The 26,667-nt window shown below is 35.8% G+C and overlaps 2 protein-coding genes across 4 annotated transcripts; both read left to right on the top strand.

The window, feature by feature from the left end:
• The first annotated feature begins 9,188 nt into the window (after nt 1-9,188).
• Nucleotides 9,189-19,477, top strand: LOC133874530 (diacylglycerol kinase 1-like). Of its 3 annotated transcripts, none has more exons than XM_062312371.1 (13): nt 9,189-9,523; nt 10,307-10,514; nt 10,640-10,762; nt 10,897-11,025; nt 11,521-11,606; nt 12,250-12,373; nt 13,724-13,772; nt 14,579-14,661; nt 17,023-17,090; nt 18,089-18,163; nt 18,450-18,537; nt 18,675-18,791; nt 18,923-19,477. In XM_062312371.1, the coding sequence occupies exons 2-13, from the start codon at nt 10,320-10,322 to the stop codon at nt 19,247-19,249; spliced, it is 1,464 nt and encodes a 487-aa protein (XP_062168355.1). In that variant the 5' UTR covers nt 9,189-9,523; nt 10,307-10,319; the 3' UTR covers nt 19,250-19,477. The 3 variants fall into 3 exon arrangements, with proteins under 3 accessions (XP_062168355.1, XP_062168354.1, XP_062168356.1); XM_062312370.1 differs by having other exon boundaries at nt 10,279-10,514; XM_062312372.1 differs by lacking the exon at nt 9,189-9,523 and adding an exon at nt 9,557-9,829 and having other exon boundaries at nt 10,279-10,514.
• Nucleotides 19,478-22,444: 2,967 nt separating this feature from the next.
• Nucleotides 22,445-23,082, top strand: LOC133875952 (uncharacterized). The gene has a single exon (XM_062314241.1). The coding sequence runs from the start codon at nt 22,572-22,574 to the stop codon at nt 22,839-22,841; it is 270 nt and encodes an 89-aa protein (XP_062170225.1). The 5' UTR covers nt 22,445-22,571; the 3' UTR covers nt 22,842-23,082.
• Nucleotides 23,083-26,667: the final 3,585 nt, after the last annotated feature.

Below are 26,667 nucleotides of genomic sequence, written 5' to 3'. Positions count from 1 at the left end.
CACTTTCATATTACGATTTCAATGCCTCCTCGAGAATTTGCCTCTACAAAAAGTCAATCATCTAGAGAATAACTTAAATATGTTACAATTAAAAAAATTACATGACCATGATAGTAATAATATTTCACAAAATTACATAACCTGACCATGATAAGAGTACAAATATAATAACTTTAGAACTATTTAGATGTCATGATCATGGAATTGATGACATTGATAAAAAAAAAAATGAATATTTGAAAGCTCAACACCAGCTTGTAAGGGTAAGGTGCTCTGATGGTTGAGAATGTTATAGACTTGAAATAAGATGGGTTGCACATGCAATGCAATCGCTGGGTCGGTTGGTATTATTGAATTGGCCACAACTGTCATTCAAGCAAGTTTTTTGGATGGGTTGTTGATATCACAAACTAATTGCCACAGAAGGTAGAGCAGTACTCCTTGGCTCAGAGGGAGAGGAACTATAGACAATATCCATTGTAGATCAACTTGAAAAGAAAGTTTTCGTTGCATCAGTCACATGCGTATCTTCAAATGTCAAAGAAAGAGTTGTTATTATTCTTTTACAAAAAAAAAAAAAAAAAAAAAAAAAAACCCATAAATTTTCACATATTGTGAACATAGCCAAGGCACAATGGAAAAATCACCTGTAAACATAACCAAGACGCAATGACAAATCACATCTTGAAAGGGCTATGTGGAAAGCATGTTCAAAATTTTGCTCATATACCAATTTTAATAACTTCCTTGTTACATCAACGGCCACCCCAACCTAATACACAAATGAGACAATCCAAAGTTCGAAAAGATTTTAAAATTGGCATCAAGTAAACCGTCATATTTGTTCACATATTAATGAAAATACCTGAGTACGAACTAAATGACTATGTTGATCATCAATTACTGAAGGCAATGGAGTTTGACTTCTGTTTACTTGATCTTACTTTGCTTTTTTGGAGATCTACAATTAAAAAATGGTTAGGTTCATGTGTTTCAAACAAAATGCAAGATAAACCTAGACATGTATGTGTTTCAAAATTATGGGAAAAAGAAAAAATGAATGAACCTATTTTTTGCGTCTACTTGTTTTGGCATTGCTGTCACTTGTTGGCTCATTTGTCACTTGTGAGTTGTGACTTCTTCGTCGCTGCTTGTTCAACTGTTGGCGCCATTCTTATAAACGATGGTCTACCTTTATGTGCAACTTTAACAGGACTAAGCAAAATATTACTTTGCAACATTGAATCTTAATTACTTTGAACAACCTCATTACAACTAGAAGATGGGATTGAAATGAGACTTAATTTACGGCATTCTTCTTTTAAAACATCAATTCCTTTCATCGCCATAGTGTAAATGTGCTTGCCTTTTAATCCGAGCAATGCCAATTCATTCTTGGACAAGTTGTTATATTTTTCATCATCAGAATTACCACCAAAATTGTTGTAACTACTCTTAAACAATGTGTATTTTCACCTTAGATCCTTCCTCCATCTCGGAAGAAAGAATCTTGGTGCCAATGTTTCAACTTTTTTTGACAATAGCACAAAAATGATGTGCCTGCACAAGATACCTCTTGTTTCAAACAATGCACAAGTGCACTTCACTTCTACCTCATCTTCATTTTCTTCATTGTAGTAAACACAATGTGATATGTCTTTCATATTTCTATTAATGACACCAACTTCAGTCACTTGATAGGTAGAAATTGCACCTTCATCTGCAAGACGAGTTATTACAACCCACAACTTTCATAAACTCCCTCTGAACTTCTTTGAACTTTGCATTGGTGTACACATCTTGAAATTTCGCCTCTAAAAGATAGGGAGAAAAACATAAAATCATGCGATTAAAAGAATCGAAATCAGCTTTTTTCTCTTTCTCAACCATTCTCTTCAAATCACTATCAAATTGATCAACAAATTCCTTCAATGTAGTCCATGAGTGCACATAATCATCAAAAAACGTATTCATACTTTCACTCCGCTGCGTAGTATTTATTTCAGCCCAAAATGTATCCTTCATATATGCCGGCACCCAAAAAGTCCGCTCATTATATAACCCATTGAGCCATGCATTGTCCTGAAGTTTATAAGTCTCAAGAAGATTTTTCATTTTTCTTCGAATTCATTACAACTTTGAGAATCATACAAACAAACATTAAAGACACTCTTAATGCCATTGAATTGAGTATGTGTTGCAAATTTTTCTTGCAGTTTTCTTGTAATGTGCCACAAACAATATTTATGTCGAGTTCTCTCAGTGAAAACTATAGCAATTGAATTTTTCATTGCCCTATCTTAATCTGTTATAATTGCATTTGGAGATTTGTCATTTATGCATTCTAACCAAGAACTAAACAACCAAACAAATGTTTCAGTATTCTCATTTGATATTAGTCCTGCCCCCAAAAATATTGACTGACTATGATGATTCACACCTACGAAATGAGCAAATGGCATGTCATATCTATTGGTCAAATAGGTCATGTCAAACGAAATGACGTCCCCAAAGAATTCATATGCTACCCTACTTCGTGCATGAACCCAAAATACATTTCGCAACTTACTATCATCATCCACATCCATCACATAATAGAACCCATCATTCTGCTTTTGCATTCTACTGAAATAATTACGAAGTGCTTGAGCACTTCCTTTGCCAAGACTGAGCTTTCTTGCATTTTCAATATAATTCCTACAATCTTTCTCTCCAAAAGTAAACTGCTCATAACCCCATTTTTCAACAACTAAGGAATTAAAATTCTTATTCAAACGTATTCTGGCCCGATCATTTAGCTCAAGCCTTATTTTCACCGCAGCATCTATATTCTTATAGTATCTTAAAAACCTTGATTTTTCTGGGCTTAAACAATGATTATGCTCCACCACAACATAACTCAAAAACCACTTTCCATCAGCATACAAGGTCGCACAAATCCTGGCTTTACATTGTGTTCTAATTATTTTTTGAACTGCCTCTGTACAATCACCTTTGCCTTTTTTTGGTTTGCCTTGCCGAATACATGTAAGGATTATGTACTTAGGACTTCCATCTTTCCCCTTTTTTTTTTTCGGTTCTTTTTACCACACCAAAACCAACTTGCTGACCATGCTTCTTATAATAGTCTTCCACGTATTCCAACGAATCAAACACCATTGATTCATTAAGTTCTTCAACTTTATCATTCACATCTATTATCTTATATCGTGGCCCATTATCCTCCTTATCATCCAACTCTAAATCACATAATACAAAAAAAAAAAAAAAAAAAAAAAAAAAAAAAAAAAAAAAAAAAAAAATCAAAAATCAAAAATCAAAAATCAAAAATCAAAAATCAAAAATCAAAAATCAAAAATCAAATCAAATCAATAATGGAGTTCAAATAAATAATGCAAAACTTAAAAGCCTAACCAAATTCAGGTTCATCTTCGTCGGTTGAATCGTCATCATTTGAAACATCTATCATCTTGTATTGTGGCTCATTATCCTCATCATCCAACTCTAAATCACATATTACAAAAAAATAAATAAATAAAAAATCAAATCAATAATATAGAATTTAGATAAATAATGCAAAAGTTAAAAGCCTAACCAAATTCAGGTCCATCTTCGTTGGTTGAATCGTCCATTTAAGAGAACAGAATGTGGCGTAGAATTAAGAGTGCAATAATAATAAGATATTATAATGCCTATATGCCTATAATTCTATTTAAGGAAGAACATTACAATGAACAAGGTTTGAGAAACACAATAGAATTTTTTAAGACGAAATATATATATATATATATATATATATATATATATATATATATATATATATATATATATATATATATATATATATATATATATATATACATTGAAAAACTAGACAAATACCACTTGACTAGGGGACAAAGGGGCTTCAAACCAGAATTTGGTCTTGATCCAATTACAAGACCTTAGCCAAAAACTAACATCACCATGAACATTTACTGTTTATAAAAAAAGCCCATAAGCAAACTAAAAACAAGACAACACCAAAATTGTGAACACCACCCAAACAAAATTACAAAATAACAACATAATCAGACAATACAAACAAAAAAGGGGATTAAACATATTACATCTACTTAAGCCTTCTTTTCAAATCCTCCCATTGTAGCTACATTTGAATAACAATATTAATTTACCCAACAAAATGATATAAGTTAACAATCACATTGTGTTAGATTAATTAATTCTATTTTTTTATTCGTATCTTGGATTGGCAATGGCAAAACATTAGTTAATTAGTCAGCCCTAAAAGTTTAAACAAATTCGTAATGCTTCACTCATATCTTCAAATTCTAATTTTTCTTATGAATTATACAAATAAATGCGAAAAATAAAACAAAAATTAATAATATCAGGACCCTCGTTACTATCCCTCCTTGTCCATGAGTTTCTTGGCCTTCTTGTACACTTCCTTCAAGTACTCCCTAAATCTTACCATATCCAACTTAACATTTTGTTCCTTCAAGTACAGTCCTATTTTACTTTCAACTCCAATAAACACATAAATATGACTATCCATCTCTCACTCCCTCTTTCCTTATACAAGTGATGTTATTAATGAAAGAAATGAGCACCTGCCGAGAGTGGAGTTTTCCGGTGAGTAAGAGATTTCCAACGAGGGAGAGATTTCCCGGCGAAAATGAGACATTTTTCCAGGGAAAAGTGAGAGAGAGTCCAACGAGAACAAGAGGGAGTCCAGCTGAAAAATGAAGACTTTTTTTTTTTTTTTTTCCCCTGCAAAAATGGAGACTTTCCGGTAAAAATGGCAATTTTTCTGGCGAGACTTTTCCGGCAAGAGAGAGGGGGGACCGCATAAGATTTTGGAATATGAATAGGAATAGTTTTTGGCTTTTTCTCTTTGTGAAATAGCAGAGAGAGAAAGATGCGGGATAAAAAATGAAAAGAAATGAGTAAATCTTAAAAACTGAAAAGAATTTACTAAATAAAAAAACAAAGCCACGTAGGCTTGGTGGGATGCTGGTGGGTACCCCAACATTTTCCTTATTTGCATATAAGCCACATAGGCAACGTCTAAAGCATCAACATCCAAAGGTTAAAATATAGTCACATCACTTAGTCAACCTTCTAAAACCTTTTAGAAATCAACTGATTGGAGTTTGTTGGTAGCCCGAATCTATCATCGAAGGTCCCCAAATTTTGGTATTTGATTGCTGGAATCTAGCGACATTGGCAGGAATCTAGCTTAGCAAAACAGGTCGGATTCCGGCATAAATTTTCAGATTCTTGCAGCAATTGTCGGAATCCGGCCCAAAATCTGGCCAGTGTTGTTAGATTTCGACCTCCATCGCCGAAATCTGGCAACAATAGCCAAAATTCGGAGAAAGTGGCTCAAATCCTGCTAGCCAGTAACGAAATTTTGTCACCAGTAATTTTTTGCCGTTGGTGATTTTTTCGTAAGAGTTAAACACCGAAAAATATTTTCAAGAAAATCATTTTTTCTGAAAAATGATTTCATTAAAAATATTTTTACGACAGAAAACATTTTATGTCGAAACAAACGGAGACTTCCACCTAATTATATAGGGGAGAAGAACAAGAGAGATCAACATGAGTGAAAGCCACTATTTTCCCCTTCTTACGAGCATAAATTGAAATCTTTTCTCAAATTTCAAGCACCTACCACCCCATGGAGGGTGTGGATGGGTCGCCTCACCTACCCATGTTGGGGGGTGTCCCACTGGTAGAGCAAGTGGGTGTGGTGAGTCTTGTGACCCAAATCCTTTGCCAGTTAACGAACAGGGCAGTGGGGTGACTTCACCCTCTCCTCTGATGTTGCAACCCACTCACCTATATTAGGAGAGGGCTTGAGTTATAATCCACTCATTCCCCCTCCGCTAATGGCAACATGGGTGTGTGGGACAACCCACCCATGCCCTCATTGGCACAAGAGCATGGGTGGGTCATGACCCACATCCGACAAATGAGAGGTGATGGGGCAACCCACGCCCCCTTTATTAGTGTTAGTGGCAATATGTGTGGGTGGGGCAATCTACCTACACCCTTTAAGGGTGGGTGAGTGGCCACCCACCAACCTCTAGCGTGGATGGATGGGGTATTGGTGACCTTCCCACGCTCCTTGCACTAGTTGCGACGTGATTGGGTGAATTTGAAAGCGATTGACATGTTAGATTGTAAGTGTTGTAGTGCTGGTGGTAAATGTTACATAGACTACCATATTGATTTGTAAGGAAGTAACAACTAATTTTTGGGCAGATAACAAGTTACAAGAAGTTTTATTTAACTCTTTAGCGCAACTCTCTCTCCAATAAACAAATAAATTCTTCTCCAAGCTACGAACACCAAGCTGCCGTGGGAGGAGGGAGGCATCTCTTTGGCTCCCTCCTCCTCCCTCTCCCTCTCCCTCTCCTACTCCTCTCCTTGTTTTTCCCCTTTTCCTTTTAGAGTTTTTCACCTATTTTGAGGCTTTATTCATTGCCTTTAGCGATCTATCTGAAGGGATTCGTCTCTTTCTCCTAAAACCACAACCTCATCATATCCACCACTGCCATGCCACCTTCTCCGATCCACTGTGTCGTTCATTTCCTCCATTACTCCATTCTCTGCCTCTACTACTTTTGATACTGACTTGGTTTTCAAGCCTAGTTTTTTCTAAGCTAAATTTGTCTGTCAGTTCAGTCCACCCTTCCATCTCTGCCTGGCCTTCACTCGCCCTTGCTTGGCCCTCACTTGCCCATGCGTCCCCAACGTCTATTCCGCCACCATCTTTGATGCTAGTGCTGTTGATTTATAGGTTTGGTGTTTTATTTATGCTTTTATTTGTTGTTGTTGTTGTTATAGTTGTTATTGCCAAATAGGGGTTTGGGTATGGTTGAAGAGTATTTAAAGGGTCATCCTCATATCCAAGTAATTTGTATTGGGATTTCGAGTAGGGTTGAAGGGTCTCGTAAGAGTCATGCCCCAACTATCGCCCCTTGTTTAGGTGCTTTTACCGCTTTATGCGGCTTTTTTTCTTTTCGAACTTCATCAGTGCCTTCTTTTCTGTTATGGTTATCTTTTTAGATTATTGTTTCAACTGTCTCTATGAGGGTTTGAAAAGGGTTGATGGACCTTTCGAGGTTTGTGGCATTTTTTTTTGTGCCTCTTGGATGTGTTATCCCTTGCTTGTCTTGTTGAATTGTCTTAAATGACAACAATTTTTCTTGATCTTTGTTCCAAAAATCTTTAAGGCTGCGTAATTTATTTGATGTATTCTTTTTAAGTTTTTGTTTACTTGCACTAATTTGGTTATTTTGGAGCTTATTATTGGATTTCCCAATCCTTTGTCGTTGTTCTTGGTTGTGTTCCTATTTGATGTACTAAAAAAATAATAATAATAATTAAAAAAAAAAAGTTACAAGAAAAGTCAATTCACAATTCACTTAGGTAGGTAGGCTGGCTTCGCCAACTTCAAATGAATCAAATCCCATACTCATTTATGGGCCCAAACGAACGATTTGGACTTGGAGGCCTCCTCCCGAAATAGAAGTTTCCAAACAGGCCATATAGAGTTTTGGACCCGTAATCCAAACCATTCCAGCGCTATTTTAAGTTTCCATAAATATTGTGCAGAATCCACACGGACAGGGCAGACTCTTTTCAATTTCCTAGCAAATCTGGATTTCCAACATTTTGTGAGAGAATTTTTAAACAGTAAATATAATTTTTCAAGATTTAGGGCTTGGATGGCTAGTAATATAAAGAGTAAATATGGATATTGTTTGATATCTGTTTAAACATATGAGTTTTTGTCTTTTGGATTGTGATCCTCTCAAATTATTTGTTCGAATTTGAAAAAAATTGAACAGATAATTGTAAGAAATCATTTATGAGACGAGATATGTTATTTGCACAACTCTTACACAACAATGTTGATGTGTCGAGTATTTTTTTAAGGAAATGATTAAAACACTCACACTACACAACAATGACACAACACCAAGGCACAATGGAGTGGGGCTCACACATGAACCCCACTCTATTGTGCCTTGGTGTTGTGTCATTGTTGTGCATTGTGAGTGTAAGGATCACTCCCCATTTTTTTTTAAGGAAAATGATCAAAACACTCACAATGCACAACAGTGACATAACACCAAGGCACATTGGGGTGGGACCCCCAATGTACCTTGGTGTTGTGCCATTATTGTGCATAAAGAGTGCAAGGATCACTCTAATTTTTGTAAAAAATAAAAAATAAAAATGATGGGCACATCGATGTATTGCTATATAATTATTGTGCAGCTAATATATTTTTTATAACATTCATCTGATCGGATAATGATCGGGTAATTCAAAATTTTTGTTTGGTCAAGAAGATTTTATAAGTGACCTTTTATAATCAATTACACAAATTCTATTTAATTCGAACAAAATAATTCGGGAATATGTTAATCCCTTGTCTAAAACCATGGCAAGAACTCCTAGCTTTCATAACGTAGCCAACAATTGCTTGTCCCGTTCGCGGAAAAGCCCGCGTCCTTTCATAACTTCAAATGTCGAAGTTGCCGCGTCCTTTCCTAGGTCACACGTTTCCGTTATTTTCGATAAAGGGTCCAGTACGGAAGCGACCGCAATTTCGTTTCGTAAAGAATCGATTTCATGAATTGACTTGTTATGAAGGACCGGTTGTGAAAATTGACGTGGAATGTGCATCATCAACGTCTCCAAGAATGGTAACATGACAAAGAATTCAATATTTCTTTTTTCTGGAACAATTTGCAATTCTCATTGATAACCTTTAGAGGACCTGAGGTAAAAAGTTAGGAAAAGTAGATTTCTTATGATATTAAATATTTGACATGAGCTACAATCGATTTGGCTAATATATGTGCGGTTGATTTAGCCTCCCTCCTTACATGGGTTACACTGAAAAAATAAACCATATCTTTACCTAATCAAAGAATATATGATAATTTTATAAATTAAATTAAAAGCCATTTAAAACACAAATAACGTCCAATTTAATTACTCTTAAAGAAACCGTATCTTTTTTGCTTGAGCCATTGAGCTCCTTCGTTGTTGGCCCATGGACGCTACCGCACGTAAGAAAAACCCCTCCGCCCCGTTCCACGTGCGAAACGCACCTACTTAAATATTTTAGGCGCAAACAACAGAAACCAAATAGCCCTCACAGGCTCGCAGATACTTTCGGAGAAACAAGCTCTCTCAGCTACCAAATCCCGCGGAAAGGGCCAATCGAAAACAAAATCCAAATTCCCTTTCTTTTCATATTGATACCTTAACTGCTAAGGAATCAGCACCTTCGCAGTTCGCACTGCTTTCTCTCATTCCCACATATTTTCTAAACAAACGCGCTTACAATAACAAAGATATTCAATCTTAAAACTACAATTCAGAGTAAGAATCGAAGAATCGAAGAATCGCTTGGGATCCCAAACATTGTTCTCAACGCTTTGAATCTCTCTCTCTCTCTCTCTCTGTTTTCCTTTCGAGTATATTTCTACAGGTAAAGGATCTACTACTTTCGATTTATATTCCCTTTACGACAACGTTTTCTGCCTCTGTGGATAACTAATAACCCTGTTTGTTTGCCGCGAAATCCAAGCAAATCGAAAGCAAAGAAAATTTGTTTGGTTGAATTTTTTGTGTGCGTTGATTTTCTCCTCGGCCGAACGGGAGCGTAGAAGGGAAATGGAGTTCCTGAACATGATTTCGTTCCGTTCGGGGAATCGCTTGCGTGAATTGTCATTGAGTTCTCTCAAATTGTAGCCTGGGATGTTAGGGCTTCTATTCATGGTTTTCTTGCTTGGAGGTGTGGGATTATGGAGCTATATTACACTTGTGATCAATGTGATATATAAACATACATAATATGTATGTATGTGATATGATGGAGTAATGAATATGGAAATATCGTTATTCTTTTGCTTATTAATCGCGTATATGGTAGTGCTTTGCTTGTTAGCTTGTCAAACAAGGGACCTTAGACTATATTATGCATCAATTGGTTTATCCATCTATTGTTTCATATTTGAGTCTAAAAAAATTCAACTATACAAGTTTGTGCTTAATGTTAATTGTTAGTGTCATAAATTGTCTTGCCCTTAACTGATCAAATTTGTGTCAACAGCAACTTACATGTGACAATAATTAGTATACTTATTGTTTGCCCTGGTATTTGTCATCAAAGATTTCTTTTCTAAATTGCTTTCATATAGTTTTAGTGAACTTACTTATAGGTTTGTGATTACTTGATTGCAGAATTTTGACGGTCCTGCTTAATCTGCAGTTGGGAAGTGGTAATGGGTGATATGGTATCTGATAAAACTATGAAGGAATTCTACATTCCAAATTACATACTTGTACCTGATTCAGAGGTAAAAAATGCTTCGCATATTCCTGCTTGTCCTGTAATAGTCTTCATTAATTCTAAAAGCGGGGGCCAGCTGGGAGGGGAACTTCTTGTTACGTATCGTGCTCTTCTAAATGAAAACCAGGTAAATCTAGTTCTTGCCCAAAAGTTAGATTCTTGGTGAAAGATGTCTTAAGAATAGGATATGCAGTTGTGGTTATAAGATTTCTTGTTACTAATGGGATTGACATTGTGGTGACTGATTTTCAGGTTTTTGATTTGGGAGAAATGGCTCCTGATAAGGTGCTACACCAGCTCTATGTTACTTTAGAAACTCTGAAGTACGGTGGAGACGTTTTGGCAGCTGAAATTCAAAAGAAATTGAGAATAATTGTGAGTTTACTTTAAGTATGACTCATGTTATCTCCTTCTGAATTCCCAGACACAAACGCACAAGTGTAAAAAATAATTGCAGATTAACCTCGATTTCCTTTTCTTTTATATCTATTGTACACATTTATCATTAGGTTGCTGGTGGGGATGGGACAGCCAGCTGGCTCCTTGGAGTAGTATGTGATCTCAAGCTACCACAGCCGCCTCCAATTGCAACAATACCGTTGGGAACTGGAAACAACATACCATTTTCTTTTGGCTGGGTAAGATGTGATGTTTACTGTTATTGTATAGATGAAATTGTTGAATGTCAGTATAGTGATGGTTTATGTGTTAATTTCCTCATTGTTATTCTTGTTTGCCCTGATTTACTGACTGCTGTATAGATAAGACGTACTACTAATGATATGAATATTTCTTGCCTATAACTTATCCCCGTAATTGTAGCTACAATAATATATTTCATAGAAGAAAACACCACGTTTTTATGATACTTTTTAAGTGAAAGCTTTAGTGCGCTAGCCACCTGGTGGTTATTTACTTGTAGCTGGAAATGACGCTAAACTAAATCTTCTTCATCATGCATGCACATGTCAAATCATGGAGATGCTAAATTTTTTCTTTATGTTTCTTCAAGATCTAAATGGATGTCTATTGGTGTTCTGCATCTTGAGAAATAATGTTTCATAAATGTGGCCAGCATTTGAAGCTTGTTGAACTCAGCAGCTTTGCATAACATGGGCATTGTTAACTTACAGGGAAAGAAAAATCCAGGCACAGATCGTCAATCTGTGGAATCATTCTTGAATCATGTAAAGACTGCAAAGGAAATGAAAATTGACAGGTTATATCCCTTATACTTCAAGCTTTGACTTAATAAGAAAAGCATATGGACACACACACAAACCAGAAAAATGAACCTTATGTTGCCATTTCATCCATATCAGCTCAATTTTATCATGGAAGAATGTTGTAATATCTTTTCTCTCAATCTTGCTCCTCATTGCTTTTCTAGCAGATCTGGACAGAGGAATGAGATGAAAACCTAATATGCTCTCCCAGAACAAATATGAAGTACAAATTCAAGAAGAAAAACTATATAGGCCATAACTTTTGACATATCCATAAGAAAAAAAAAAAAAAAAAGAAAAAGAGAGAAGGAAAAGGTAAAATATTCTTTGTGAATTGTCAAAATGATAACGTGGAGCTAGAATCATTACATCCAATTTTCCTGCCCTTTCCAGCGCCCCACCCCCCCGCGTCCCCCGCGCGGTTTCAATACTGTTGTAGCAATCAGTACTTTAACAATGGGCTTGTTACACGATATTTAGATTTGGATGCATGCTTTTACCTTTTTCCAACATTTGTATGCTTCTTTTTCTCCACCTGTTTTGCACACTAATCAGTGAAGTGGGACACTTCATCTCTTGTCTGTTTGATTTTTAACCTTTTTTAGGTTACTGATTCTATTATTTTTTTCTTTTCAGCTGGCATATTATCATGAGGATGAGGGCTCCAAAAGATGGATTTTGTGACCCTATTGCACCTCTTGAACTACCCCATTCATTGCACGCATTTCATCGTGTCTCCAAGACAGATAAACTGAATATGGTGAGTCTTCTTATTACTATTCTCCCATTTATGCTCTGCACACAATATTTTCTTTGTTTTTTAAATAATTAATTCCACATATGCTGTGTGTAAATCAAGAAGCTATGCAGTTATATGCACAGTGCTATCTATACAATCTGGTCTTGTTTGGAATCTCTGTCCGTAAACTTTCTAGATCTCCTTTATGTTATTGGTAAATGACAAGTAAAAAAAGAAGAAAAAAATGTAGCGGAAGGACAAGCTGGCCTTCATGCAGGAAAGTGAGCAACGTTAGAATTGTCAAATACGACAATTATGATACAGAAAAGAGCTTAAAGGGGATAGAAGTTGGCTTATTCTCTAGCTTAGTTACTCCCTCTTAGTACGGGAGGTCAGCGCTGTGTTCGTTTTTCCATTGCCATTAAGGTTACATTAGTTCCTTCCTTCATGGGGTATATATTGATTCTTAGGTTATTATGTAGACTCTCATCTTGAGGTTTCTGCTGACACTGGCCTCTCCTTGGGAAAAGTAGAGTCATTCTAAGCTCCTTTAGGTTTTAATCTAAAGCCTTCATTCCCTTCTTTGAACTTTGTGGTGGAGACTTTATTTGGCAGTTTAAATCTAATTGGCCTGGACTGAGATAGTGTTGGCAAACAGTTACAATTGTTAATCTCAAATATTTCAATATTGTTACTGTAATAATTGTAACTAATAACGTCATCTTCCTGAACTGCATGTTAAAATAATAAGAGTACTCTTTTAATTTTTGTTGATATTCAACGTCAATTAGGAATAGGGAGGGGTGGCAGTGAATGTCAGATAGTACAAAAAAGAGGGAGCTCCCTATAATTTTACCCTTGATTATCTTGTTGAAATGGTGCATATATTGACTGACAATAGAACTTGGTATGGGAAAGACCTTCTGCCCTAAAATCGAAATGTACAATGTCAGATTTAGACATTTTCAATGAAATGAATTATTTATCAAAAAAAAAAAAAATTCCTAATTTAAACACGAATTTTTTATGTTCAATACTCTGGGGACTTTAATTATCAGTTGGTACATAATCTAGCCTAGATGACTTGGCACTGTAAATTTCATGTAACTAGATTGTCAATTGGACATGTATTGATTGCGTACTGTATCAACCAGACAGGAATCATTGTAATTAACAGGCCATTCTAGTCTAGATAACATAGTGTAAGTTCCAACTTGGGTCATCTGTGTTAGGTAACATGTAGATTTTAAACTATCCTTTTCAATCTGGAAACTCATATCATCCATCTATACTCTCCCTTTTTTTTCCCCATTATTTGGTTTGGTGTTGACTTTCATGCTTAATGGCAAATCATCTGCTTACTGTTCTCAGGAGGGTTACCACACATTTCGTGGGGGATTTTGGAACTACTTCAGCATGGGTAAGAAATTTGAATTTGTGACCGGATTTCTATTAATATTTCAGAGGCTTGGGGCAACAAAGAATAATTTATAAACCCTTAACATCACAATCTAGGAAAATTGAAGAACACAGAAATAAAGAAAAAGATGTCCAATTAAGCAAAATTCCAACAAACATATGCAAGTTTAAAATGTAGCTTTCTGATTGCTATTGTTTCCATTGCAAATTGCTTTCTCATGTGATCTTATTTTAGATATTAGGACTATTTACAGAGCAGACCTAAGAAGGTCTCTAAAATAAATGCATTAAAACTTAAGATCTCACTTCTGAATTATATGGGTTGGACTTTATGTACAAAACTAAGTAAGGTCAGATGTTTGCTTCAATGATGGGAATCTTTATGTCTTGTAACTGCACAACTATGAGGGCTGGAGTCTCTTGTTTTGAGCATCTACAGCTGTGATTTGCTGTTTCTTTGATGTCCAACCCAAAGCCAAGCCTCAGTGTGTATATATATCTGAGTTTCTTAGCTATATCCTCAGGGGGAAAAAGGTAGCTACTGTTTAGAACATGATTATCTGGTTAATGTGTAATGTGTATCAACACAACCAAGGGAGACAATACACTTGTTGTTTATCATTTTACTTTATTCTTACGTCTATGGTACTTGGGATGTTAATAACTAGTAAGAATAAATCTGCATGAACTTTAACATTTCCATACTCCTGTTTTTTTCTTTTTTCCTCCATCTGAGCAAAATTTCCATACCTTCAAATTTTTAATGTGGTTGTCAAGCTCCTTACCAGTATGGTTTTCTTTGTTCAGGAATGGATGCTCAAGTATCATATGCATTTCACTCTGAGAGAAAGTTACACCCAGAAAAATTTAAAAGTCAATTCGTTAATCAGGTATTACAATTTCTTATTATGTTGTTAGTAATTTGACGCAATGCAGAAGTGAATACAAGGGTAAACATGTTAATCTAGGTTGATTTGGAATCCACCAGGAAAGGAGAGAATTTTTCTTGAATAAAATTTATTGAAATTTATAATAACAACGATAGTTTGATGTCCAATACATTCCTATTTATAGGCTACAAGAAAAATCCTAGTTGAATCCAAATGAAAGAAGGTTACTCATGTCTCTAAAAAGTAAGGAGAGAATAAAAAACTAATTGTAATTTTATTTCCTCACATAAGATAAAAAGAAATAAAAAACATTAGAAGACTAAAAAAGAAAACCCTTAAATTGCAATTCTGTCTACCACGAAGGTTGAAGCTCGGTCAACGGGAGTATCTCACGAAACACATAAGTCATCCATCCCACAGCTTCTTAGGACACATTTTATTTGACCCTTCAAACTATCTATCCCATGTGCTTTGCATGATATAATCTTTTTGACCCCTCAGTGAACCAATCTATTTCATGTACTTCGCACGATCTTCCAACGAAGCTCTTTGCCACACTACCTTTGAATGCCGTAGTTTACCAATTTTCTTCCTTCCAAAATTTTTCATATAATTTTGTGCAAACCCGCCCGAAGAATTATGGGTCCCATCCACTTTAAGAAAACTTGTCCTCGAGTTTTGACCGAGTCATCTCATCAGGAGGATGACACTTCAACCATTCATACATTGACCAATTTTGTTGTGTTGCAAGTAGTTTCTCCTCGTATATGATAAATTATATTTTAAATTTTTCTACATGATCATTATACCTGAATCTCCAATAGATTTCAATGTATCAAAGAAGTGGATGAAACCTTGATCTAGAGATATCTTCTTTATCTCCGATAACCAATTACTTGGTATTATTTCAATGTAATTATTTTGGAGATCTTCTGTTGTGCGCTTTTTTCCTTCGAGTAAGCACCTTTAAAGTTACTTCCACGTCTCTATCATCTTTTGTAGACCTATGAGCTTCTTGATTATTCATGTGGTGGAGCGTTTCTTCAGCCACTTTCATCTCTATCGTCGTTCGATTTTTTTTTCTTTTTTCTGTTCTCCTTTTGTTTGATGAAAGTCTCATTCACTTTAATCGTATTCTCTTTCTTTGCATCGTCAGATTCATCCTCTCTTGAAGTTTGGGGGTGAGAGGGATTTTGATTTGTGGGCTCCACATCATGTGAATAGGGTTGATTTTGACTATGTTTGTCAACAGGTTGGTTGTGAGCGACATCTCTAATGAGTAACCTATTAGCAGGTTGATTGTGAACATGTTTGTCAACAGCCTAGCAAGCATAATGCAAATTTCTGTAATCTGTTGCCCATTTTCTTCAATCACTGCCTAAATAGCTTCTTCCCCTTTTTCAACTCCATAATTAGTCATCTAATGTGGCAAATCCTTGCTCTAATACCAATTGATGCTTGCAAAAGTGAATACAAGAATAAATATGTTAACCTTGGTTGATCTCGAATCTACCAAGAAAATAGAAACTTTCTTCTGAATAAAATTTATTGAAATTTCATAATAACAACGATAGTTTGATGTTCAATACGTGTTTATTTATAGGATACAAGAAAAACCTTGGTTGACTCCTAATTAAAGAAGATTATTAATGTCTCCTAAAAATAAGGAAAGGATAAAAAACTAACCATAATTCGATTTCCTTGGACAAGAAAACTTATAAAATTATTCTGAAAAATAAAGAAGAAAATACATTAGAAGACTAAAAAAACACCCCAGCAGCAATTCTGTCCACCACAACAGTTGAAGTTCGGTTGACCAAATTACCCCACAAGACATATAGGTTGACTGATCTATATCACGACTTCCCACAATGCATCATGCTTGACCCTTAGCCAAACTATCAATCCCATGTGCATCTCACGTGATTCACACGATCTTCCAACGAAGCTCTTTGTCACACTACGCAGATGAGTTCCATTCGAATAGCTTTTGATCACCACTTGCACACCGCGGTTTTCCAATTTTTTCCTTCCCAAAGTTTCCATATAATTTTGCACAAATCCACCCTGAAATGTCCTACATCATAATTGAACCTAATATTGCAGTATGAAGCATTTAAACTGGCCGTAGAAAAGCATTCAACTTTCTTCTGTTTCAAAAATTTATTGCTAGCCAGAAAGAATGGCTGTTTATGACTTAAGTTTGGTTTTTGGACCACCCTTGCTGAATATATGATACTCAAAATTATTTCTAGGTGTACTTTACATCCTTTTCTAGATTTTAGAATAGATTATCTATCATGGTGAAATGAACATAGCCACTTATTATTGCCCTTCCTTTTCTTTTACTTGATGGGTCAGAGTACTTATTTGAAGCTTGGATGCACTCAAGGATGGTTTTGTGCTTCTCTATTTCATCCTTCTTCAAGGTGAGTATTCTGGTAGGTGATTGGAGGTTGCCCTATGAATAAACGGAAATTAACCATATTGCATAACATTCAATGGCCAACAGTTAAATCTTGTGTTTTATCCTATTGCTGTTTACTCAATGAAGTTCATCTACATACTTAACTGATGGAATTATGTATAGGTTTTTCTGGGCTAGAATTCCTCAAGTTTAGAATTTGTAATGGTTCAAATAGGTTTTATAGTGATTTAATTTTTATGTTTATTTGTTCGGCTGAGTGGTGCTGGTTTTTATTTATCCATGGAAAAAGTAATATAAGAAGAATGTATGAAGCTTCATTCTTCCCTTCTTAATTTGCCCCAGTGAGCTGTCCCACGCTGTTTTAGTCAGATGAATGCCATTGCTGCATTGCTGCTACTGCCCTCATTGTGATTCTCTTATCCACAATGAGCCATTGGCAATGGATCAAGTTTTACATTTGTAGTCTAAATATTGGGTACACAGGATCCAATTTGCTACGTGTAAGTGATGAGCTAGGTAAAGTGTGCAATCAAACAAGTACAATTTTCCTTACTAACTTTAAGGTTGTCAGACTCAGAACTTGGATACTTTCATAATTTGAAGGGTCAATAAAATTAGAACACCCCTTTGTTAGTCCTTATGTCCATTTCAATACCCCCCTGTCCTCTTTTCTTCTGTTGTAAGTCCTGGTTCTATTATATTAGATAGCAGACTTTTTGGCTATAGTGCAACAGTTTTTGGGTTTATGTTTAAAGAAACAAAGAAAGGATTTTTTTTCTTGGCAATACTAGATCTGATGGTTTTGGTATATGCTTTGCACGGTAAAGTTTTTATCCCAGTCTTACCTTCCTGCCGTCTGGAACAGTAGGGGATGTATGAAATAATGTTTCCAAATGGACTGAATTTTAGTTTGTATATATTTTTTAATTGATTAGCCTCCAGTTACTAGCCTTCCGTCTGGTTGTGTTTGCTTGTGTAAATGTCTTAATTTTCTTACAGGAACATAGCACAGCTAACAAAGGTTAAGATCATGAACAGACAGGGTCAGTGGGAGGATCTTAGCATACCTCGCAGGTGATTTGTTAATTTTCTTTTTTCACTCTTTGTTATCCAACATACTGCTTTTATCGCTGGTGACAGTAAAACTTATTTAAGAAACTTTGTGCACCAACTGGTGTTTCAACGCAACCTTGGTCATTTGTCAGTGCTTATATTCACTTTCTTTATGAATTGCCTCATTCAAAAAGTTTAATTAGTCCAGAATGGATTCTTAATACTTCTTGTATCCTTTCCATAATTCCATTCAACACTTCATGCGTATTTGACTTCTCATGTCTAGCGCCCTCTCTGTGATATGCAGCATTAGGTCTATTGTTTGCCTCAACTTGCCCAGTTTTTCTGGTGGACTTAATCCTTGGGGAACACCAAAAAAGAAGAAATCGGATGATGTTAGTTCCGATTTATCTCCATCATTCTGTGTTTTTGAGATATTTACTGAATAGAGGCTGTCCCAAAATTGCAGTTTTATTTGCGGAAATATCTCTCACTAACACATTTGAACCGCAATTTCTGGATAAATTTGCAGAGGGACCTCACTCCTCCATTGGTTGATGACGGCCTAATTGAGATTGTCGGTTTCAGAAATGCTTGGCATGGGCTTGTTTTGCTTGCTCCAAATGGACATGGGACTCGTCTTGCACAGGTAGGAAATGGATTAAGTATCTAGTGAATTTTGGTTCCATTTTTTTTATCCGGCTCCTTTGTTTAAATGCATGTCAAATTGCTGTTAAATTACTACAAGTTTTCAAGCGTCATTGTTCTCTATGCACGTAGGCAAAGGGAATCCGTTTTGAGTTCCATAAGGGTGCAGCTGACCATACATTCATGAGAATTGATGGGGAGCCATGGAAACAACCCCTCCCAGTTGATGATGATACCGTTGTGGTAGAAATTTCTCACTTTGGCCAAGTGAGCATGCTTGCTACCCCGCTTTGCCAATCTAAAAGCATACACGACCCCTCTTCACCTGTTAGTCACCATGACGAAGACGAGGAGGATAGCACTGAAGAATCCATGGAAGATTGGGAAGAGCGCAAGAAGTTTGGTGCAGCTGCCACTTTTAAATTTCCCGATGAGTTTGATATAGCTCATCTCAGTTAAGTACCTCGGATCTGACCCGTTCTTCTTTTGCACATAAATCATGTTTTAATTGCTTTTTCTCACATTCCATTAGCCTTCAATTTTTCATCATGTCTGAATGAATTGCAGTAGCTGTGGCCCAATTATGTCTACTGCAGCCACCTACTGATATGATGATGTATGCTATTGGCAGTGTGCATTTTTGTAAACAATTTTTCTCCAAGTAGAAATTTGAAATCTTCTTACATTCATACATATTTTAAATTATCCTTGTCTGATACACTTTTGACATGAGCGGCCACTCCCCATGTTGTGAACATTGATCGTTTAAGATTAGACATATTATCAAATATTGTCAAAAAGACGATTGTGTAAAACTACTTGTGTAACGATTCAGGAAAAAGCGCTAGTCACATTTGCATTATCATCCTAAAAAGACTAGTTAATTTGGAGTTTCCTTAGAATTTTTTATAAAGCTCAGTTTCTCCTAATAACTAGACAATGTGAGACTAATAGATTTAACACCCATGAGTATCTTTATAAACCACTCATTTTATGTAAGCTATTTATTTCTTCCCAATGTGGGATCGGAGTGTTACAATTTGTATGTATTCATAGCCCAGAGTTAAATCACACAATTCGTTGCTTTCCAATTTGTAGCCTATTGAATAGATTTAAGGACATTTGTGGATACTCATAGAAAGTTGTTTTTTGACTTACGGAAAACATCAAAATCATTCCATGTGCTTTGGCACGTTATCAAAAAATAGATAACTGTACTGTTGGTCCTGTGTTTGTGGTTAATCTAAATTACAAATCACTCTTTTTGGTATTAAATTGAATTCAAAAATTCTTGGGGTCGGCTTAATTTATAAATCGCTCACTGAAGTTAAATTCTGTTAAAAATTACTTCATTGCTATATCAACACCAATAAGATATCGATACGTATTTATCTTAATAAAAAAAATATAAATCTATTAAAAATATAAAATAATAAAACTTATTTTTTTTTAAAAAAAATTAAAAATTAAAAAAAATCCAGAAACAGGGACAAATTCCAAATTCCAAACTCGCCTGCCGTGGATCTGCTTCATTTCTACCTTTTTCCGTCTTTAATATTCCTTTGACTAATTGACTCATAATCCTTTTGCATTAATTAAGATTCTTCTTCTTATCGAATTCCTCTGATTTTTTCAAACAGGTACGATCTCCCATCGTTTTTTATAGAGTTGAGGGCTTCGTTGACAAACCATTCCTAACTCTTGATTTTTTTTATTTTTATTTTTTTTTAAATTATCAAATAAAAAATATTTTAATTTTTTTACATTTTTTATATCACATCAATCATATTTTATTACTATTCAAATAAAAAAAAAAATCCATTACAAAACAAAACTTTTTCACTTTTCTATAAAACATTCTTAAATTTTATATCACATCAATCACTTCTTACTATATAACACACAAATATTCTACAACACAATTACTTACTAAACAGGCCCCTGTTTTCGATTTAATAGATCCGGTTTTGATTGTTCATATGACGATCTGATCCAATTGCCAGGATCTGCTCCTGGGATCGAAGAATTTTGTTTTTCTTTCCCAACGTTTCTTAGCAACCAAACAGAGCGCCAAATAGCGAGGCATGAGAGAAGAGATCTGATGGCGGAAGAGCTTCTAGATATGTTTTTGGATTTTTTTTTTAATAAGTTTTATTATTTTTAATAGATTTATATTTTTTATTAACATCGACACGTGTCGCCATCTTATTGGTGCTAGCGTGGTGTTTAACGGAATCTGTCAAAAATTTTAACGTAATTTGACTCCAGGGAGTGATTTGTAAATTAAGCCAACCACATGGATCTTTGAATTCATTTTGATATTAGAAGGAAGTGATAACCACAGGGACCAATGGTGCAATTATCCCATAAAAAAATGTTGTGAGTTTTCAATTTTATGACATAACATCCCAATGGTTTGATAAGTTATCAAATGGATCTTTACATTCATATTCTAGGGCATTTTAGGGGTGATTCAACCATCTTTAGAGGCATGTTCTAGTGTAGGGTGGTTTGGTCACTCCCAAAACAAGCCAAGGGGGTGGTAGAACCACTCGCAAACTGCAAGGGTGGTCTAGCAACCCCAGGATTGTCCAAAGGGAATGTCCGAACCACCCTTAGAGGCCAGTTCTCGGCGTGTTTGGACACCCCTAGAATCGACTGTTAAGAGTGGCTGAACTCTTCTATGTTGATTAGAGGGAGTGACTAAACCACCTTCGAGAGTCTTTGAGGTAGTTTGGCCACCCTAAAAACCGATCAATGGGAGGTAGCTAAACTATCTTAGGCTATAAGGTGATTTTGGGAGTGGTCAGCAACCCCCATAACGAATAATTGGGGGTAGTTCGGCTACCTCAAAACTGGTCTCGGAGGGTGGCTGACCACCTCCCAAAGGCTTTTGGGAGGTGGTCAGCCACCCCCAAAAACAGGCCAGATGGCCATGGGGTAGCCAGCCAACCCCTCTCCAAACCAACTCTTTTTTCTTTTCTTTTTTTTCTTTCTTTTTTTTTTAAAAAAATTATAAATTTTAAAAAAAAAATAATTATTTGAGTGTAAATTTATAATTTTATAAAGACAATCGAAAAAATAATCAGAATTTTATAGAGAATGACCATTTTGTTACGTAGGCATGCCATAGGAATTTATACGTTCACTATAGGGACCAATATAACAAGTTTCTTTTAAAAATAAAAAATAAAAAACCCTTAAAAGAATTTTATAGCGAAAACAAACAGGTTAAAACTATTTATAAGCACCAGGTTGAAACTATATAAAATTCCTACAATTTACAACTATATATATATATATATATATATATTGTAGCTCCAGGTTGAAACTATAATGAATCCTTTGACTATAATAAGTAGTTTTATATTCAAAATCAGCAATAAGAAGGATGGACAGTTGAACACGAATAAAAAAGAAAAAGAAAAAAGAGAACGCGTAAAGAAAGCTGCACACACACTCTCAAGTGTCCACGTCATAGTAGTCCGAAACAATTAACAGCTAAGCACATGGTTTTGCTTCCAAACTTCCAAATACCGTGGGGCGCCACTTTACCAGTTTACCTAAACAATTGGTGCAACTGCCTGTGGTTTTCTCCCTTAGCTCGTTACTCACGAAGTTTACCGTTTCGAAAAGATCAACCCACCTGGCACCTATATATATATAAGAAAGACTCCCATCGCCTTCCCCAACACCATCAAAATCACCAACTCTCTCTTTAGTTTCTTCTTCACTGTCAAGATCGATCGAACCCAAATTGAGGGAGATCATCGATCGGAAAATGAGTTCAGCTAGCAGAGCATGGATTGTGGCGGCAAGCATAGCAGCCGTGGAGACCCTGAAAGACCAAGGGGTATGCAGGTGGAATTTCGTAATAAGGTCAATGCAACAACATGTGAAGAACAATATCAGATCGTATTATCAGGCCAACAAGCTCTCCGCTCGCTCTTCTGCTGCTATTTCCAATCATATTAAGCGGCGCTCCAAGGAGGAGTCCGTCAGAAAAGTCATGGACTTGAGCTGTTGGGGTCCCAATACAACTAGATTCTAGTGTAATTCATATAATATATGATGATTGATGAGGATGATGATGATGATATAGAATGCCACTTTATCTCACTACATGTAACTTGAGCCTTCAATTTCTATTATTCAGCTTCAATTCCTTCTACATTTTTTATTTGTGCCATATATACTATTTCCACTTCTTTCTTTTTCTCTTGCCATTTCCTTTTACAAAAGAAAATAAAAGAAAAGAACAAATAAATAAATAAATCTTTTCCACAATAGAATGTGTACGTTGGATCTAAAATTTATTTTTAATAAGGGCAAGAGATTCTTATCGCTTCAGTTATTGCCTTCTTAACTCTGATTTTGGCTGGACAAACATTTTCAAACATTTTTTTTTTTTTTTTAACCACACCCGGCCAAACCAAATTAGTCACACCAACTTGTCTTAGGCGTCCAGGATCAAGGCTCAACACATGAGCAAAGCAAATGGTTTCGGAACCCAAATACCGGCTTCTCTCCCAAACTGCTGGCTAAACGAGGGAGAAAAGTCAAGTGCTTTAGCTGTTGGGTCCTGATTGTGATTGATCCCCTACATTGCTTGTAAAAATATATATTGCAAAAATTTTGATACATTTTTTTTTAATAGATACATTAATTCATCACAAAATGTACACTTTTCAAAATGTATAGTGAATGTTCAATGTTTAAACTATATTCATTTTTTTTTTTTGAACGGACTTAAGCTTTTCAATTAACTTATTTATCACATATATAAAATAAATGTCATGATTGTTTAATTTTTACTAGTAATCTATACTAATTATTAGTTAATTAATTATTATTAAGATTATACTTTTTAAGTTATATATATATATTAACTCGAATCTTAACCGATTAAATCTCGAGTTTATATGTTTGTCTCAAGAGTAATGTTACACTTCACACTCGTTTTGTCACACCCACTTCACATTGTTAACGTGGCATGAGTTGAATAGAGATAAAAAGTTTGGTTTTTGTAAGTAGTCATTCAACTAATGCCACTTCAACCAGAGTAAAGCGAGGGTAAAAAATAGATTTATTCTTGTCTTATAATATGTATATAATACATTCATTACATACACAAATATACAAACACATATATCAATATGTATTAAGACTTACAATTACAATACTTCAAGGTATATATATTACATTACGAAGAGAAATCGTTTTATTATTATTATTATTATCTTTTAAATATTTAAGATGTTCTCTATCATTACAAAGTTAAGAATAATATATATATTTTTTTTTTCTTTTTGACATGTTCACACAAGAGGGGGAAGGGGAGATTTGAACTAGTGACCTCCGCTTCATGACTCATAAGGCATGATCTCCAGCCGATTAAGCTACTTCTTGGGGATAAGTTAAGAATAATACTAAAAGGTAATTAAAACAAAATTATATAAATTTATACGAGTTGAGTCGATTTTATACAAGTTCAACTCGTTTAATAAATGAGCTTGAAAATTTGTTCAAGTTCTGCTCATTCAATAAATAAAACTAATCTCAAGCCAAATTAATTTGAATCGAGCCCAAACTATCCCTCCATCAGACAACAAGATCAAAGTCACAATCAAAAGGAAAGAAGGACTACGTACGAACACCGTTCTCTATGTTTTCTCTCATACAAACTTTTTTTTTTCTTTCCGTTTTCAGCCAGCTCAAGGAGGAGGGAAGGACCTCTCATCTCTTCCCTCCTCTCCTACTCTTTCTTTTATGTTTTTCTTTGCTTTTGTTGATGTCCAACTAGAGGTTTATCTAGCCCTCCTCACCACTTTAGAGGTTTTATTCGTTGTCTTGTACAACTTATCTTTAGTGTCTTGGCTGCTTCACTGTGCCGGTCTCACTCTCCTTCTTGTTCGACGTCCTCTTCCTAGCCACTCCAAATGAATTTCGGGGTGGCTCGAAAACTATCCCTAGGGGGTCGGGGGTGGCTCGCAGGCCACCCCATTTTCCTTATTTTTTTAAGAAAATCAAAAATAAAATAGAAGTTTTTTTTTCAAAAAAAAAAAAAATTAATTGAAAAATGATACGTGGCAAGGGTAATATGTGGATATTTCGCCAAATGTGACATTTTTCAAAGGTTTTGGTAGTTTGGGAGCCGGAATCGAAGTGTGGACAAATTGTGGAGCTAATATAATTTTCCCTTAAAACAAAGTTTTATAAGTTTATACGTGTCGAGCCGATTTTATACAAGCTTAGCTCGTTTAATAAATGAGCTTGAAATTTTTTTTAAGCTCTTTTCATTCAATAAATAAACTAATTTTGAGCCGAATTAATCCAAACCAAACTCGAACTACCCCTCCATTAGACAACAAGATCAAAAGGAAAGGATTACGAAAACCATTCTCTTTGGTCTCTCTCATACAAACGCCTTTTTTTTTTTTTTTTTTTTTCTTCCTTTCGTTTTCAGCCAGCTCAGGGAGGAGGGAAAACCATTCTTTTTATTCCTTTCTTCCTTTCGAAAGACCTCATCTTTTCCCTTCTCTCATCCTCTTCTTTCCTTTACTGTTTTTCTTTGCTTTTGTTGTTGTTTGGCTAGAAGTTTCTCTAGCCCTTCTCATAACCTCTTTAGAGGTTTTATTCGTCATCTTGTACCACTTATCTCGTTCGGAATCGCAATTTCAGTGTCTTGGTAGACCCATTGTGCGGGTCTCACTCTCCTCCTCGTTCGCTGTCTTCTTTCCCGTGTGGGTGGCCAGTTTTATCCAAGTTCGATTCATTTTAAATCTGGTTTTTGAAAAGCTAAATCTACATTTCTCCGATGGTTTCTACCTCCCACGCGCCACTCCACTGGACTCACCAGCGTTTAGCTTCCTGATGCAACCGGCTGCTTCACATTTCGCCATCCACACGCTGGAACACAGATCTCACGCCTTGTTGTTAGTTCTATTGCTCCGGTCTGCTTCACCAGACACACTACAGTTGCTATTTTTTGGGCTTCTTAAATGTTTACTTGTTTATATTATTTTATATTTGTTAGGGATAAAATTAACCCTAGAGACACGTGGATTCAGAAACATCTTGAGTTAAGTCTCGGACACTCGTTTCGACCCAGCAAAGAAAAGATCGTATAGGTATAAAGACGTCTCGGCCTTAACATTCCAGGTTACGGTATATAAAATATCCCGAGATCTCCTAGTCTGATCGGAGTGAACATATCTCGGATATTTGCGTCTTGGAGTAATAACTCCTCGAGGTGATATCGAGTCGGTGTGATATCAAGTCGGTGCGACAACGTCTCGGAGTAACAACATCTCGGCCTTACACAACCCTGTTATGGTGCGGCGATATCCCGAGATCTCCAAGTCGGAGCGAACATATCTCGGGTATCATCACCTCGGAGGTTGGCTGAAGTGTACCGCAGTCGTCTTAGAATGCAATAAGGATAGAATCCCAGAAGATCAGGGATAAACCACAATTTCATAATTAATGGGATAAGGTAGTTATTGATACGGAATCGAGCTTAAAGAGGGACAAACGCAATCAACTTCGGACTCTACAATCTCATTCGAATTCCCTGAAGATATGGTTAAAGTTCAACCAAGCTAGGACTCAAATTCCTAATCCAACTAGGTGTCAAGAATTCTGGTAAGACCGCAAGTCCGGCCTATAAATAAGACCGTCGCACCAGGTATGAGACTACGAATTCTCTGAGCTCTTGAGATTGAAAACACTCTTCATAAAATTGATTTGAACTGACTTAGGCATCGGAGTGGGCGTAGTCGGCACCCCCGACGAGTCTTTGTTCTTTTTGCAGGATCGAAGTTGTAGATCAGGATCAGGATCAGCAGCGAATCACCAGGCGACACGTCACCATACCG

The sequence above is a fragment of the Alnus glutinosa genome, chromosome 8 (assembly GCF_958979055.1).
Source record: "Alnus glutinosa chromosome 8, dhAlnGlut1.1, whole genome shotgun sequence".
Lineage (NCBI taxonomy): Eukaryota > Viridiplantae > Streptophyta > Magnoliopsida > Fagales > Betulaceae > Alnus > Alnus glutinosa.
Note: the sequence above shows the minus strand (reverse complement) of the source record. Positions and strands in the feature narration are given on the sequence as shown.

Excerpts from the sequence above, each read along its gene's own strand:
- LOC133874530 (XM_062312371.1), top strand. The coding sequence starts at position 10,320 with ATGGGTGATATGGTATCTGATAAAACTATGAAGGAATTCTACATTCCA. Across the intron at positions 17,091-18,088 it reads CTATTTCATCCTTCTTCAAG|GAACATAGCACAGCTAACAA; the intron begins GTGAGTATTCTG and ends ATTTTCTTACAG. Across the intron at positions 18,164-18,449 it reads GATCTTAGCATACCTCGCAG|CATTAGGTCTATTGTTTGCC; the intron begins GTGATTTGTTAA and ends TGTGATATGCAG.
- LOC133875952 (XM_062314241.1), top strand. The coding sequence starts at position 22,572 with ATGAGTTCAGCTAGCAGAGCATGGATTGTGGCGGCAAGCATAGCAGCC.